At 42.0% G+C, this 15237-nt stretch overlaps 1 protein-coding gene across 2 annotated transcripts in view; it reads right to left on the reverse strand.

The window, feature by feature from the left end:
- Positions 1-15237, reverse strand: part of GSK3B (glycogen synthase kinase 3 beta) — a 145508-nt gene that overhangs the window by 57988 nt on the left and 72283 nt on the right. For both annotated transcript variants that reach the window (XM_054400487.1, XM_054400479.1), the window contains exon 3: positions 4854-4937. In XM_054400487.1, the coding sequence (XP_054256462.1) occupies positions 4854-4937 (84 nt within the window). The remainder of the gene's footprint in view (positions 1-4853; positions 4938-15237) is intronic.

Raw genomic sequence — 15237 nt, forward strand, 5'->3', positions numbered from 1 at the left:
TAGCACTAAGCATTTCTCCTTCATTAAAAAAACATAAAGACATTTTATGCCACAGTTTTCCCCTCCAAGAGAGACAATAGTAAAGAAAAATGTCACTCATGAAGAGAATTTAAGAATTCCAACCCAATGCATTCTATGATTCTGTAAGCTGGAAACAGTCACCCAACATCTAAGAGATGGGACTGATTTGTGATCTTTGTCACAGGTGATCTGTGAATATTGGAACCACAGCTTCCAAGCAGAGACTGTGCTATAATCTGGCAATAACTGTGTTGTAAGATGAAAATTAACAGATAATGTATGGATTACTTGGGTGTCCTGGCTATCTTACAATGAAAACAAAGAACACACTCTTTGAAGATCTACTTTTTTTTGCCTGTACTCTACTTTCCAGACTGAGTGGAAATTCCTGAATCGAGTTATATCCACAACAGCCAATTAGGGAAGATGATACACTATAATGGCTCAAACTCTAGCCCTGCCTCAGGACAAACAGTAAGCTGCTCTCCTTCCCAGGCTGAATGACCGTTAAATGAGAGCAGTGGCTAGAGCTGGTAGAGGAATGACTTCACAATAGAAGAATGACTAAGCAGACATACTGGACAGTTTCACCTGTCTAGAAAGGAATCATGGAGCTTCCCATTTCCACTGCACACATCTAGCACATTAAGATCTAGTCGCTGCTGCCTACTCTTCTTTTGCAAAGTCCTAGTGCAAGCAGCCAAAACTGCTATTTCTATTAACACAACCTACTCAAAACCAGGGACCACTTGTAACTACAACTAAGGAAACTCCCAGCATTTTGTGAGCCCTAACAGCAGCAACTGATAATGATTATCTGATGACTCATGCCCTTTCTGAAATGAGCTTGGCAGGCCTCAGACAAGGACTACTGAGATACCAATATCACAAAAGTCCTCATAATTGGCATTAATTGTTCCTTTGTTAACAGCACAGCAGATCTGCCAAGGATTAAATGGATCATAGTGACTAAATTCATCTCTAGTGATGGCCCTTCAGCACATTACCAGGCTGATGCAACACATTCACACAGACTCTCTTAATTTGAAATTGGGCTCAAGGCACTGTTAATTGAACTTTTTGTGCAAGAATATTTAGAAAACAAAGTCCCAAAACCACCCCCCAAAACACAAAACACCACCACAAAAAACCCAAAACCCCAAGTTCAGTTAAGAATGGTTCAACTACAAGTACTCAATTTTAATAGGAAACAGAATGGATGGTCCTTATATGAGGACTCAAACTCCTGCAGGAATGGATGATGTTCACGTATCTTTAAAGGGGAGAATAAATCTTTTCCTAACAGGGATATGAATCTGGAAAAACACCAACTGCTCACCAAAGCCCAACTTGCCCAGTTGCTCCCTTCTTTCAAATTTCTTCACTGCAGTTGAGGACACTGATGCCAAAGCACATGTGCTGCCAAGAATCATCGATGTGGTGTTAAAACAAAGTGGAAAATCCAGTCTGGAGCCCAACATGAAGAATTTCCAAGAGTTTTGTTCACGTTACTGTTACACTAATGCTGCTGGTACACAGCATTTGAGAAGTTTTAACGCTTCCAATGTTCACAGGTTGCTGAAAGTCACTAGGTAAGAGTCATCTGCTTGCATCATGCAATTCTACTTTACTCTAGCCAAGTTACAAGGTAGCTTAAAAAAAGCCAACACCCCCCCCCGACAATCAAACTCTCCTTCACACTATTCACCTTCCTGTACTCATGCAGCTCAAAGAGCTTCTGCTGAAATGCTAAATGAGCATAGTATGGTTTTGAGAAATGACACTGTACTACCAAAAGAACACTGGAAATGCTTGCTATCACCAGGCAAAGGGAAGGAAGGACGATCCAAAAAGATAAGAAAATTAAAATCACATTGAACCTTTATTCCTGCACAGCAGTTTTGGATGCTTTCCAAAGGAAGAAGAAATACATAGGGCCAGGTCTCCCTTCAAGCACCTCTCAGAGGTACAACAGGTATCCCTCTGTGCACTGCACAAGACAGCAGCAAACTGCCAGCAGCAATCTATCCTGGAGATGCCAGCTCCTTCTCTAGCTACAAAGACCATGAAGTGAGTGGTTTGCCTCTCCCATTCTCTTGGCCCACTTTGTGGCAACAGTAATAAATACTAATAGCCTTCCAATAGCTATCAGCTCTCATACACAGTCTTTTACAACATTATGGACACATGTCAACATGTATCAGAAGACAACTGCTTAAAAAATGAAAAATATAAAAAATTTATATAATCTATTGTATAATAGTATATATATATAAATTATACAGCCATTACAAATATTTATAAATATATAACTACATATAGAAGTACCAGAGTAGGTTCAGAAGGACATCTAGCCTGTTTCCCCACCTTACATTAACTCCCACAATAACCAGAAAATTCTTTTTCCCTTGACTTCATAGATATCCCTGCTTTAAATGTGATGCCATATTTAGTCCATTTCATCCTGAATTCTCCTATGATTTGCAAAATGCTGATATGATAGAGAAGGAAGTTGTTGTAACTTCCCATGAAAACAAAACCTTGTGACCCTTTAAAAATCCAAGGAACTTTTATATCTAGACTGGAAAAAAAAATTGTAAATATCAGTGTCACCTTTATGAGCTATTTGCTCCTTCTGGTGCACAAGCATTCTGAAAAATGCTACAATTGTGATCATGAATTATTCAGTCCTCTGGGCTCTGAAACTCTCTGCATCTCTGAAGAGATTGTACAAGGAAGGTGGACAGAAGCATATAGAGACTGGGTCTGGTTTCAAAAGTCCAATGAATGCATGAAATTCGGAGTGGTATTAACTGCTGGTAGAACCCTAGAAAAATCACAGAATCACACAGAATCACAAAAAATCAACCAGGTTGCAAGAGACTTCCAAGACCATCAAGTCCAACTGATCACCTAACCCTAACTAATCCACTAGACCATGGCATTAAAGTGCCTCATCCAGGCTTTTCCTAAACACCTCCAGGGACACTGCGAACCCACCACCTCCCTGGGCAGCCCATTCCAAGGGGCAATCCCTCCTTCGGTGAAGAACTTCTAAGATCAAGCCTAAACTTCCCCCTGCACAGCTTGAAACTGTGTCCTCTTGTTCAGTTGCTGGTTGCCTGGGAGAAGAGACCAATCCCCACCTGGCTACAACCTCCCTTCAGGTAGTTGTAGATGGCAACAAGGCCTCCCCTGAGCCTCCTCTTCTCCAAGCTAAACAACCCCAGCTCCCTCTGCCTCTTCTTATAGGCTTTGTGCTCCAGACCCCTCACCAGCTTTGTTGGCCTTCGTTGGGCATGTTCCAGCAACTCAGCATCGTTCATGATTTGAGGGGCCCAGAACTGGACACAGTACTCAAGGTGTGGTCTAACCAGTGCTGAGCACAGTGGCACAATGACTTCCCTGCTCCTGCTGGTTACACTACTCCTGATGCAGGCCAGGATGCCATTGGCCTTCTTGGCCACCTGGGCACACTGCTGGCTCATGTTCAGCCTGCTGTCAAACAGTACCCCCAGGTTCCTTTCTGCCTGGCTGCTCTCCAGCCACTCTGTCCCCAACCCCAGCACTGCATGGGGTTGTTGTGGCCAATGTGTAGAACCTGGCACTTAGATGTGTTAAATTTCATTCTGTTGGACTCTGCCCATCTGTCCAGCCTGTCAAGGTCCCTCTGCAAAGCCCTCCTACCCTCTAACAGATCAACTCCTGCTCTCAGCTTGGTGTCATCTGCAAATTTATTGCTGATGGACTCAATCCCCTCATCCAGATCATCAATAAAGATATTGAACAGGATAGGGCCTAACGCTGATCCTTGAGGGACACCACTAGTGACAGGCTGCCAGCTGGATGTGGCACCATTCACCACCACTCTCTGGGCCCAGCCCTCCAGCCAGTTCCTAACCCAGCACAGAATGCTCCTGTCCAAGCTGTGGGCTGACAGCTTGGCCAGGAGTTTGCTATGGGGGATGGTGTCAAAGACCCTGCTGAAAGTCCAGGTAGACTACATCCACAGCCTGCCCCACATCCACCTGGTGGTCACCTGATCATAGAAGGAGATCAGGTTGGTCAGGCAGGACCTGCCCTTCCTAAATCCATGCTGGCTAGGCCTGATCCCTTGGCAATTCTGTAGGTGCTGTGTGATTTCACTCAAGATGAACCATTCCATAGTCTTGCCTGGCACTGAGGTCAGGCTGACAGGCCTGTAATTCCCTGGCTCCTCCTTCTGGCCCTTCTTGTGGAGGGGCATCACACTGGCCAGCTTCCAGTCATCTGGGACCTCATCAGTGAGCCATGACTGTTGAAAAATGATGGAGAGTGGCTCAGCCAGCTCATCTGCCAGCTTTCTCATTACCCTAGGATGGATCCCACCTGGTCCCATAGACTTGTGGGGATCCAAGTGGCTCAGCAGGTCCCTTACTGCGTCCTCCTGGATTACAGGGAGATTACACTGCTCCCTGACTATATCTGCCAGTTCAGGAGGCCTCTTGTCCTGAAGACAACATATCCTATTATTGAAAATGTATCTGCACACCTGGAAAGGCACTGCTAGAATGTGCAAATGAAGCCTGCCTGTGCTCCACTACATTAAAAGAGCCAAGGCATACTCAACTCTGTTACACTGTTGTTGTGCTACACTAATAATACTACTCCTCACGGACCACACACTTTCCCCTACTGAAGAAGATCTGCTCCAAAGGGATTTGTTGGGCACCATTACAGCATTTTGTCCATGTTATCACGTCTACTATCTTCACACTCCTGCACTTAGAAATTGAAATGGTTCAGTTATACTCTCAATGGTTACCAGGAGGCATTGTGTTTTTTATTCTTACCTTCTCTCCACTAGAGTAGAAGAAGTAACGCAATCGGACAATGTTGCAGTGATCCAACTTTCTCATAATCTGGAGCTCTCGGTTCTGAAACAAGACAAAGGCAAGCAATTAGCAAAACTCCTTTCTCAACCAAGTAAAGTAACTGTCATGAACACCTTAATATACAGCAGCTGACAAAACTAAGAACAACTAAAGTTGGAAAGAGGCAACAGCTGTCACACGTTTATTAGTCTGCTTTCCAATGACTTTATCACTGAGAATATCACCATCTTTGAGCACATTTTCCCTCTAAAATAAAGGTCCACAAATCCATCACAAATTACTAAATTACCTACTTACATTACTGAAATTTTAGTGGTATAAAAGGCAAGAAGATACTAGCTTCCCATTTCTGTTTTCTGATCTTACAGAACTCATGAGCTAGAAAGGCGGGAAGTCTGTCCCCTTGATAAAACCCTCCTTACTGTAAAATTAATGCATACAACGTAAAAGCAAACATAGCATCTGTGCCTACACGCCTACCCTCTTCCAGGATGCTAAAAAGATTTGTGATGGAATATCATTTCCTGTACTACCCTCTTTGCAATACCAGCAAAAAGCACCTGAAATTGAGCGGGCAATGTTTAGGCAGACAGAACAACAGTGTTATTTTCCTATTTTGTATCAACCTGAAAAAGCTGCTAAAATAAAAATCAGATCATTCCATACACAATAAACTGAGGACTTCACTGCAATACCCATTGTAACTGTACCCTAAACACATAAGGGATCTTGGAACCATAGAATTTTTTCAGTTTGGAAGACCAAGTCTGGTGCTAAACCATGTCCCTTAGCACCACATCTCTGCATCTTTGAAACACCTCCAGGGACAGGAATTCAACCACCTCACTTGGAATCTTTTCCAGTGTCTGATAATTCTTTCAGTTATAGCCTTGCCTTACAGCCTAATATAAAAATCACTGAAACGTTGAATTGTACATATGAATAAATACAAGCAGTAATATTAGAACAGCTATGTTTGTTATACTTCATTCCACAGCTGCTGCTACAATTGCCCTAGTTTAGAGATGGACAGATCCTCTATTGCCCTGAAGGGGGCAAAAGAATGACGCTCACACAAATGGAGAGTGATGGAAAGTTTAAATGGAAAAGCAATTGGTATTTTACAGAAGCTACAAAGCATAGTGGCAAAGATATCCCAAAGCATACACAGTCTCTCACACAATACCCAAAGGCCCCCCAGCACTTCCCTTCTCCCCACCTGATGGTGTACCCAAAACCCCCAGGGCTCTTTCTCCCCCTGCCCCCCACTGCTAGGTTAGTCTCAGGCTGGTCAGGTCTAAGACTGCCCTCTTCCCTTCCCCCCCCCCCCAGCATTAGGTCTAGACAGGCCTAAGAGGCCTGAAATACTCCCCCACCGTTACCCGAGAGGGAGCATCTCCCACAGGAGCAGATAGGAAAGAAAGAGGAAGAGAATGACTTTGCATGTGAATTTATAGGGTGCAGGATTTATGGGCAGAAATACTTTGCTTCCTGTGTCCGCCTTACTGGGCTGGACACTCAGGACGCTGGAGGTGTAACTTACGTGGCAGTAAGAGGAAGCACCCAGCCTAAACTGCCACAACAATACTCCTTTCACCTGTACTCACATTTACACATCACCATTTCTCCTTCCTCAGTTCCTATACAATCTGCAGCTTCAACGCCAGAAGATACTCCGATTTTCACTTGGTTCACAGGGTTGCTAATCATGCATCCTAACAAGCTAGGGCCAGTACACCAAACTAACAGACTGGTCCTATTAGCATCATTAAGTCTGGACAACTTTAGGAATATTTGGGAAGAAAATTCTTCAGCCGGCATACATTTTCATACTTAAATGCAGAAAGCTAATACATACTCTGCGGGCTGCTGCTGTCAAAATAAGGTGTTCATAATTCTGTATATCAGAGGGTCACCTATGGTGCCCTAACACTATGATTAAAGCTTAAAGAACTCCTCAAGAACAACTCACAGCTTATAATGTGAACATGGCTACAAACTCTGCTTTTAGTTCCTCTAAGCCATGTAGCCTTAAAAAGGGAGGTGTTAGATAGGATACAGTACCATTAATCCTATCATCCCTGCCACCCGCTGACTGAAAAAATACTTCAGTATTAGCCAGCTCTTTACAAACACGAGTGACATCTCAGAGAATTATCAGTTGGCCATTATCCAGGTAGTAGTTAAGGAGAAAGCAAGTCCTTCCCTGAGCCTGCCTGGCTTCTGAACAGATTAAAGCCTAAATCTGTTAGGTGCACACCAATACAGGCCTGCTCTATCCTGAAGAATGAGGAGAGAAAGTAAAGAGGAAGCAGGGAGACAACTCTGAGGTTTTCATGTAACTCCTGAAAACCTATGAAGTGACTTTGTCAAAGGTGAATACAGGCTTCATCACATAACCCCATCAACAAGCTTCCCATCTCAGGGACAAAAGCATCCTCCTGGTAGGAACAGCTCAAATATTCTCCACTTATTCATTCTTTATTAAACGCTATCAAAAAGAAGGCAAATTTGAGAAGCATGGCTGGGGTTCTTGTGATGCAGGAGACAGTTCAGACTTCAGCCCAACACAGAGACCTCATGCTGTCTTGTCTGAACTGTGCTGCCGTTGCTGGCTCAGTAGAGTCTCCTTGGACCTTACAACCTGGGACAGATTTCAGATAAGGAGACTCAAGCAGAGACGGCTCTCTAGATCACATTGTTCACCAAAACACCCAACTACGACAAGAGATTAATTTCTCCAGTTGGCTTTTACAGCACTCAGTGTTACTACAGGATTAAACCTAACACTGCATGTTCCACTATCTTAACTAAATTTCACAAGCAATTCATAGCACAGAGTGAGGCAAGTAATTTCCTCAGTTCTCCCACTAGCTGTGAGATAGGAATAATGCCTTTTATCTCATGGAATTACTGGAAAAAACATGACTAGTCTAAGCATTAATGTGCAAATATTATTTTGGCAATATTTCTACTAGCTTCTTAAAATACCTATATGCACTCTAAGTCACTTCATGCCCTTTAGATTTGTTTTATTTTTTCCAGTCAGTATATATACATACTATCACGAGCAGCTATTATAACACTAAACTTAAGTTATATTTATACTATGGTATCTTATCCTAGCACAAGCACAGTCTGTGCCCACTGATACCTTCCACTGATCCATCTTCTTTGGCTCTCATCCTGACCATCTGCTGCAGCTGCACAAACAGTGCTTCAAGAGGTGCTAATATCAAGGCTAACTCGTAAGCCAGTTACACAGTAACCTATATCTCACATCCTGTGACTAGAGAGAAGGAAGCAAATTTAAAACAGTCATCTTAGTCAAATAGTCATCTTGGCCACCTTAAAACCAAGCTGACTTCCAATCCAAATTCCTTGATGAAGTTAACTGGAAGTACTCAAAACAGTTGCAAAGTTTGAATTGGCAGGGAAATAGCTACTGATGTTCATGTAACAAACTGATGCTTTAAAGAATTAATTTTTTTTCTCACACAAATACTTCTTTAGATGTATTTCCCTGTATCTTAGTAACAGCCTTTTCACATCGTAACATGGGCTATTAATTCCCAGTGCACAAATGCATGGAGAGGGGAGAACCATACCAAATAAGCAGGGCACCTGCTTATATAGTGAAACATGACAGATATCCTACACAGAATATGAGAGAAGACAGATGTCTAAATATAATGAAAACTAGAACCATTTCAAAATATTCTTATGAGAAAGGCTGACAGCATATGATCAAAATACAAGGTGAACAAAAACAGAGCTCATGTTTACCCTTAACTCATCTTTTTTGTCCTCCAGAAGACATGGATGTAAAGTCAAAGAATCAAAGATACTATTTTCCATTTACAGGAAGAGAAGGGCTTAATTTTCTTACTTCAAGTACTAGGCCTGGTAAACAGAGAAGAAAGGAATACCACAGCACCAGCCCCGCCATAAGGGATCCCTCTGTTCATATGAAAACAGAGCTCCTGCAGCACATGTTCCTTTGAAAAGCCACAAACCAACAGTACCATAAACTGTTTACTTATATTTATATTTCTGTTGCAGTTTTTTTCCTTTTGATCTAAAATAGGTGGTTCACCTAGAACACACGGGGCTGCTGACTCACAACTACATAACACTGCTTTATGACCAGTGCATTTGAGCCCATCTCTTAACTACTGAAGCAAACCCAGTGTGACAACATCCTGTTCACTTCTGAAGACAACTTTCCCATCCCAGACTGCCTGTATCTGGTGTATTGAAGAAATCTCCCTGCTCATCAGGGTTAAGGATTTGGTTGAAGATTGCCAAGACAGCATCAGATTTATAACATCAAAGCATAGTGAACAAAGCTCATGCATGAAGACTCATGAAATCTCCAATGTTACAGTCCTGATTCCTCCTAACTGTGGTAATGCTGCAGCTGATACAGAACCACCAAAGCAAGACCGTTTCTGCCTCATTCCTGCAATCTGTTATTACAGATGAGGACAGCCATGGCCCTCTCCAACACACATACTCCGTTCTTTCAAATCATGAATTTGTATTTTTGCCTTGTCTCACACCAAGGACACCAACTGGTTCTCATTAACATATCACAATGTGTATTGTGTATGTCTTGTCTTTCTATGCGAGGATATACTTTGAAGGAAAGATACCAACCTATTTCAAAAGGCAGCATGAGTCTTCTTGTTTACATCAAATAAGGAAGCACAGCAACTAAATTATAATTTTTGCACTTTTGGAACTATTTTTATTTTTCCTGGGGTAATACCTTCAAATGCTGGAGCCCTGTATCCTGTGTTCTTCTATGAGGTTGAAAAAAAAAAACAAAACAAAAAAACAGAAAATGGAGGGTAATTGCTACATGAACTCTGGCTTTACAGATCGATGGAAGCAGCACAGGCAGATCCCAATTCCTCAGTATACATGATCCTACTCCTCTTGCACATCACATTTAAAGTTTTCTCCTTTCTTCTGTTTTTTCATCTTTCCCATTCTACAATATTTCCTATTCTTGAATAAAGGTTTTCCCACGGTGAAGAGCCTGAACAGGGAGCCATGGGCAAAGCTGGTGAAAAAACTGGTTTCCGGCAGGAGGCATGAAGGCAGTGATGAAGCAGCAGGGCTTGGTTGGCTTTTTTTTCCTGCTTCCTTCCTTGGACAGCCTGAATGACTATCCACCTCCATTCACCTTCACCTGTTGCACTGCTGAGCCTGCCCAGAGAACAGGCTCAGGTGGAGTCCTTCAGAGATTTATAGCACACCTTTATAGACCTGGAAGAAGTTTCTTTAACCTGACCATCTCTCATCACAAGAAGGCGGCTGGACTCCAAGCAAAAGGCAACAGACACATACTAACAAAAATCTTTCAAAATGATCCTAGCCAGCTATGTTTGATGCCTTGCAGAAACAGCTGTCTGCAGAATACTTGAGCCACACATACCAAAACAAAACACTAGACCACAGAGGAAGCCATTGTACTCACCCTAAGTTGCCTGTGGCAGAGAAGTAACACTTGACAGGTTACCATAGAATCATAGGACACCTCACACTAGATCAGGTTGCTCAGAGCCACACAATGGGCACCAATGGGTAGTGGGATCATTAAGATCAGTGTTATTTCAACCATCATTACTAAAGTTCCCATTCCAGTACATCTGATTCATCCTATGTTTAATGGGGCAGACTGCAAAACAAAACTTGTACCATGTCATTTCTAAAAATCTCTGAAGCTGTCTGACCCACTCCTCCAAAGGTGAATTTGAAATACCAACAATCATAAGGCTACTTTTAATACTGCCTAGTGTCAGCAGAACTATTACAGAAATTATTCTGTGGCTTACAGAATTTTCACAGATATATTGATAATTCAGGTGTTTTACAGAATAAGGGCTAATTCCTACACTCTCCTACGTCTGCCACAAGCTATCACTGAAACAAATCAGTGCCTGGAGGAAAAAAACCTGCAGAAGGGACTTAAATGCAGAGACCTTGATGGAAATCTGCCCATGCCAACAGCTACCCACCCAGCACAACGGCAAGCAATTTCAAGCACAGACAAAGGTCAGCGGGGAATCACAGTTTTCTTCATTTACATTTGAGGCACAGATTAAGACAAACACCAGTCTCTCTCCTTCTGCTAGGCATGGCTATTTCCAACACTAGTAGATCTAAGTAGGATAGGTCTCAATTTTTAACACATCTGTTAGTCCATCCAGAAATACAGGACAATATTAAAAAAAAAAAATCGTAGTAACTATCAACAGTTTACACTGCAAATATAAAACTGCTGTTTTAAATAGTCACACTCCCCATCCCCTCCTTGCACCTTTTTCCAACCCTCATAAAAGGCAAAACCAACACATACAACAGAAGAAAAATGAGTTCACATGCACTGTGTGACAGAAGAAGCAGACAAGAGGGGTCACAATACGGAATGTTTGTGCATGCATTTCTGAGCAACCTGGTGAATTGCAGTTGCATCCTGCTCTTTTGCTAGGTAACTGGAAGGGGAGCTTAGCATCTCTCTTACAAGGAGAGGCTGAGAGACCTGAGGTTCTTTAGCCTGGAAAAGACTGAGAAAGGATCTTGTCAATGTTTATCAGTATCTAAAGGTCACGAGGATAGGGCTGGGCTCTTTTCAGTGGTATCCAGTGATAGGACATGGGGTAATAGCCACTAACTAGAACACAGGAGGTTTCACTTTAAACACAAGGAAAATTGTTTTCCTTTGACAGTGCCACAGCTCTGATCAAGCTGCACAGAGGTTGTGGAGTCTTCTTCTCTGGAGACTTTCAAAACCCATCTAGACATGTTCCTGTGCAACCTACTCTGGGTTTTAGTAGGGGCATTGGACTAGATGATATCTGGAGGTCCCTCACCCCCAACCATTCTGTGATTCCATGAAAACCAACGCAAAGGCTCCAAATCCAGCTTCATGTCAGTATTAAGCTTCACAACACTGCCAAACTCTCCACTATTAGCCATCATGTAAAAATCTGTTAATTAAGATTCTGAAGCAACAAATGGAGATACATAACAGAGTTGCACTGTAAAGCATTTCTGAAACATTGGCCTATGAACACCCAGAAAATCAGAGGCACAAAATGCCTGCGTCAGCTGTATTCTAGCCAAAATTTATTACTGAGCGCAGTGACCTTCAGCCCTGGCATCAGTACAGATCAGGGCAAACAGCATCTGCTCTGAACATGGCAGCAGGTAGGATGTGCCTGAGGAGGCCAGTGGGCAGGGTGGGCAGGGCTAGAGCTAAGCCCAGGCCAGGGCAAGTTGAAGGTGCAGGGTTCAAGCAAGCATACGTGGGGCTGCCAGTGCTCCCAATGTGCAAACTCATGATTTATCACTGAAATTAAAGAGTGGACAGGAGCAGCAAGAGGAAAAAATATACTTGAAGCTAAAGTAAAAATGTCACACAAATGTTAACCCATTAAGAACTAGATAGATTTGAACTCCAACCATGCAGTAATAACTGAGCTGACAAAAAAGTATACTGGATGAAAATCTGAAATACCACCTTGTTCCTACCCTAGTAATTATTTTTATTGGATTACTGCCCCAAATAAACTTGGGCATTACATCCCTTTCATGAAGGGACCACATTCTTTGAACTTCTTAACTCTTCCCTTAGGCAGTCAGCAATGACAAGCGCCGTATGTCACCTCCATCCTGCTCTTGTCAAGGCAGGACACAGCTTCCAAGCTCAATTTTTCTGCTTTGTAGAGCTATTAGACATAGTTTCCTGTAATTGGAGACAGAAATAACTTACTTGTGTTAAGAGAATGTACAAGCCTCAATCTCTTGGGAGAACAGAAGAAAAATTCTCATTCTTTCATTTTCCCCCTGCATTTCAGCAGTTAATCAAAGGGTGGAAGACAAATTGTTAGCTCCTTTCTGTCTCTTTGAATGTACGTGGAGTATGAGAGTCTCTCAGAGGCTTAATGCCATCTCTAAATTTCTGCCAGTTCAGGAGGCTCAAGACTAAACCTGGAACACAAGTTGATTTTCAACATCATGCCACATCTAGATCACAACCTGAAATTCACTTAACCAATTTTCAAGTGGTTGTTTCAAATAGTGTGACCTGATGAACAGCTCAGTAGTACAGCATCTACTGTGCTCTGCCAGTGGCAAATCCAGATGCAGTAGGAATTACAGAGCACCCAAAGTAAGTTAGAAAACCAGAACTAGGTCTGAAACTCAGAAATGGTACAAGTCCATTATAACATTGAAATAAAGTGCAGGAAGGAATATAATTGAAAGGAAAAGTATTTTCTAAAAGGCAGCCTTATGTTTTCAGAGATAAGAGCCATTCTTTTCCAGTGACAACACAGAGGATCTCTGTTGAAAAACTCTTGTAATAACCATTTTCCTTTCACAGAAATAGCAGACAGATTTTCCTCGTGTTTTGATTTTTAACTCTTCAACTAGGAAGAGGAAAGTAAATGGATGAATGCCTATAACATCAATTCTCGGAGTGTGAGTGGCATCCATAGCAACTCACACCTGCAAGCACAATGGGCTGCATACAATTAATCTATTAATCAAGTAATTCCAATCTCCCACAGCCATAAGACATTTGCTGGGTTGCTAATCATTGTTATTAAACATTAATGAAATGCTTTATTACTCTTGGCCTTCTCTTCTTACACATGGTGCAGCAGATGTTTCACGCAGACATTGCAAAGAACTCTCTAAACAAAAATAACTTCTCACCCTCCAAAGAAACCATTTATTTAGGGAACAGGTAACTGCAGCCTCCAATGTTTATTTTTCCTTTGTCTCAGGAATATTCCTACATGACATGAGCTGTCTGACATCACTGACCATGAGAGGCTTTTATTTCTATCAGAATGAAAACTTCTGGCTCCTTAAGACATTAAAGGAAACACAAATTAGAAGGACACACACAAGGAGGGGGAAAGAAAAAAAAAAAAGGCAGATGAAGACTGAGCAGGGAGCAAAGGAGAAGTGGAAGTGGCAAGGGGAATTAGATGCCTGTGGATGACTATTTGCCAAGCAGAATTAAATCTTCCAGAAATCTTAATAATGAACTACCAGATAAGCAAGCTTTTAAAAGATTAAGCATTCTTTACTGCATTCTGAGGGAGACTGGGCAGGTTCTTCTCAGGGGACGGGGGAATGCGAGAGGAAGTTGGCTCAATTCCAGCAGACGAAAGGGACTTATACTCCTTATACATTTATATAAGCCCTTCTCCCCAAATTCCTGACAGGTTCTCTACCCTTGGTTTGGTAAACTTGTCACGAGCAAGTATCAGCCTTTATTAGTTACCACTATAATTTAAAATCACCGTATGTGAATATGAGGCCTGAGATAATCCCAGAATAATAAATACCCTACAACATTTGAGCTGATAGCCACTTGTGTAAGAATGTTTCAACTCTTCATAGTTTTATATATATATATAAAAAATCCAACAATTCAAACTTCATTGTATACATGGCTTCATATTCAAAGTCAGCAGCACATTATTCTGGTAGCTGTAACAATTTCACCAGATGACTTTTGCTAGGTAAAAGGAATCTACCATACACCTGAAAGGAAAAGTCAGTGATGTCAAAGTACAAACCCACTATAAGCTACAAGGGAAGTTAAGAGTTCAACTTTGCTAAAGTAGGTTATCAGACTTCTTGCTGTTTTTTTCCCTTAGTCAGCACTAGTGCTTTGTAAACATTGTCCCATTTTTCAAGAAATCATTTTCTTAGGCTAAATGGTGTCAACATCACTGAAATGAAAAGGCTAAGAAATCTGTTAACTTCTAGCCTAAACTGTCCCCAAAGAAAGAATATAAAGAGTAAGTTTTAATAACTATTTGCACAGCAAACTGTGGGTTCATGATGGATTTTAAAAGCAGAGACTGCTCTATGTTCAGATTCACAAGTTACTGATACTCAAACATAGAGAACTCTAAAAGAAAGGAGCGGAGAGAATTTTTGTCATGTCAGATGGCACACATTAACCACATTTCAAAAGGCTACACTACCCCCTCACAGGCTTCCAATCTCAGGGTTCCCAAGAACAAGGTCCAACTGCACCAACAGAGGCTAGGGGCAACCTAACTCCCATAAAGGCAAATCCTTCTCCCCACCAGTATGTACAAAGATCTAGAATGTTATGGACTCAGATCCTTCCTTTACTGACTCAGGTAAGACAGCTCTGAATTTAAGCCTACCCCAGGGTAGGTGTCACAACCAGTGTCTCAGGAGTATGTTGCAATGAGAGGCAGTCTCCAGAATGATTCATGAACAGCAGCACCTTAAACTTGTAGAGCAGAGGTAGCCCTCCATGCCTAGATGTCTACTCCAC

Source organism: Indicator indicator, chromosome 1 (assembly GCF_027791375.1).
Source record: "Indicator indicator isolate 239-I01 chromosome 1, UM_Iind_1.1, whole genome shotgun sequence".
Taxonomy (NCBI): Eukaryota; Metazoa; Chordata; class Aves; order Piciformes; family Indicatoridae; genus Indicator; species Indicator indicator.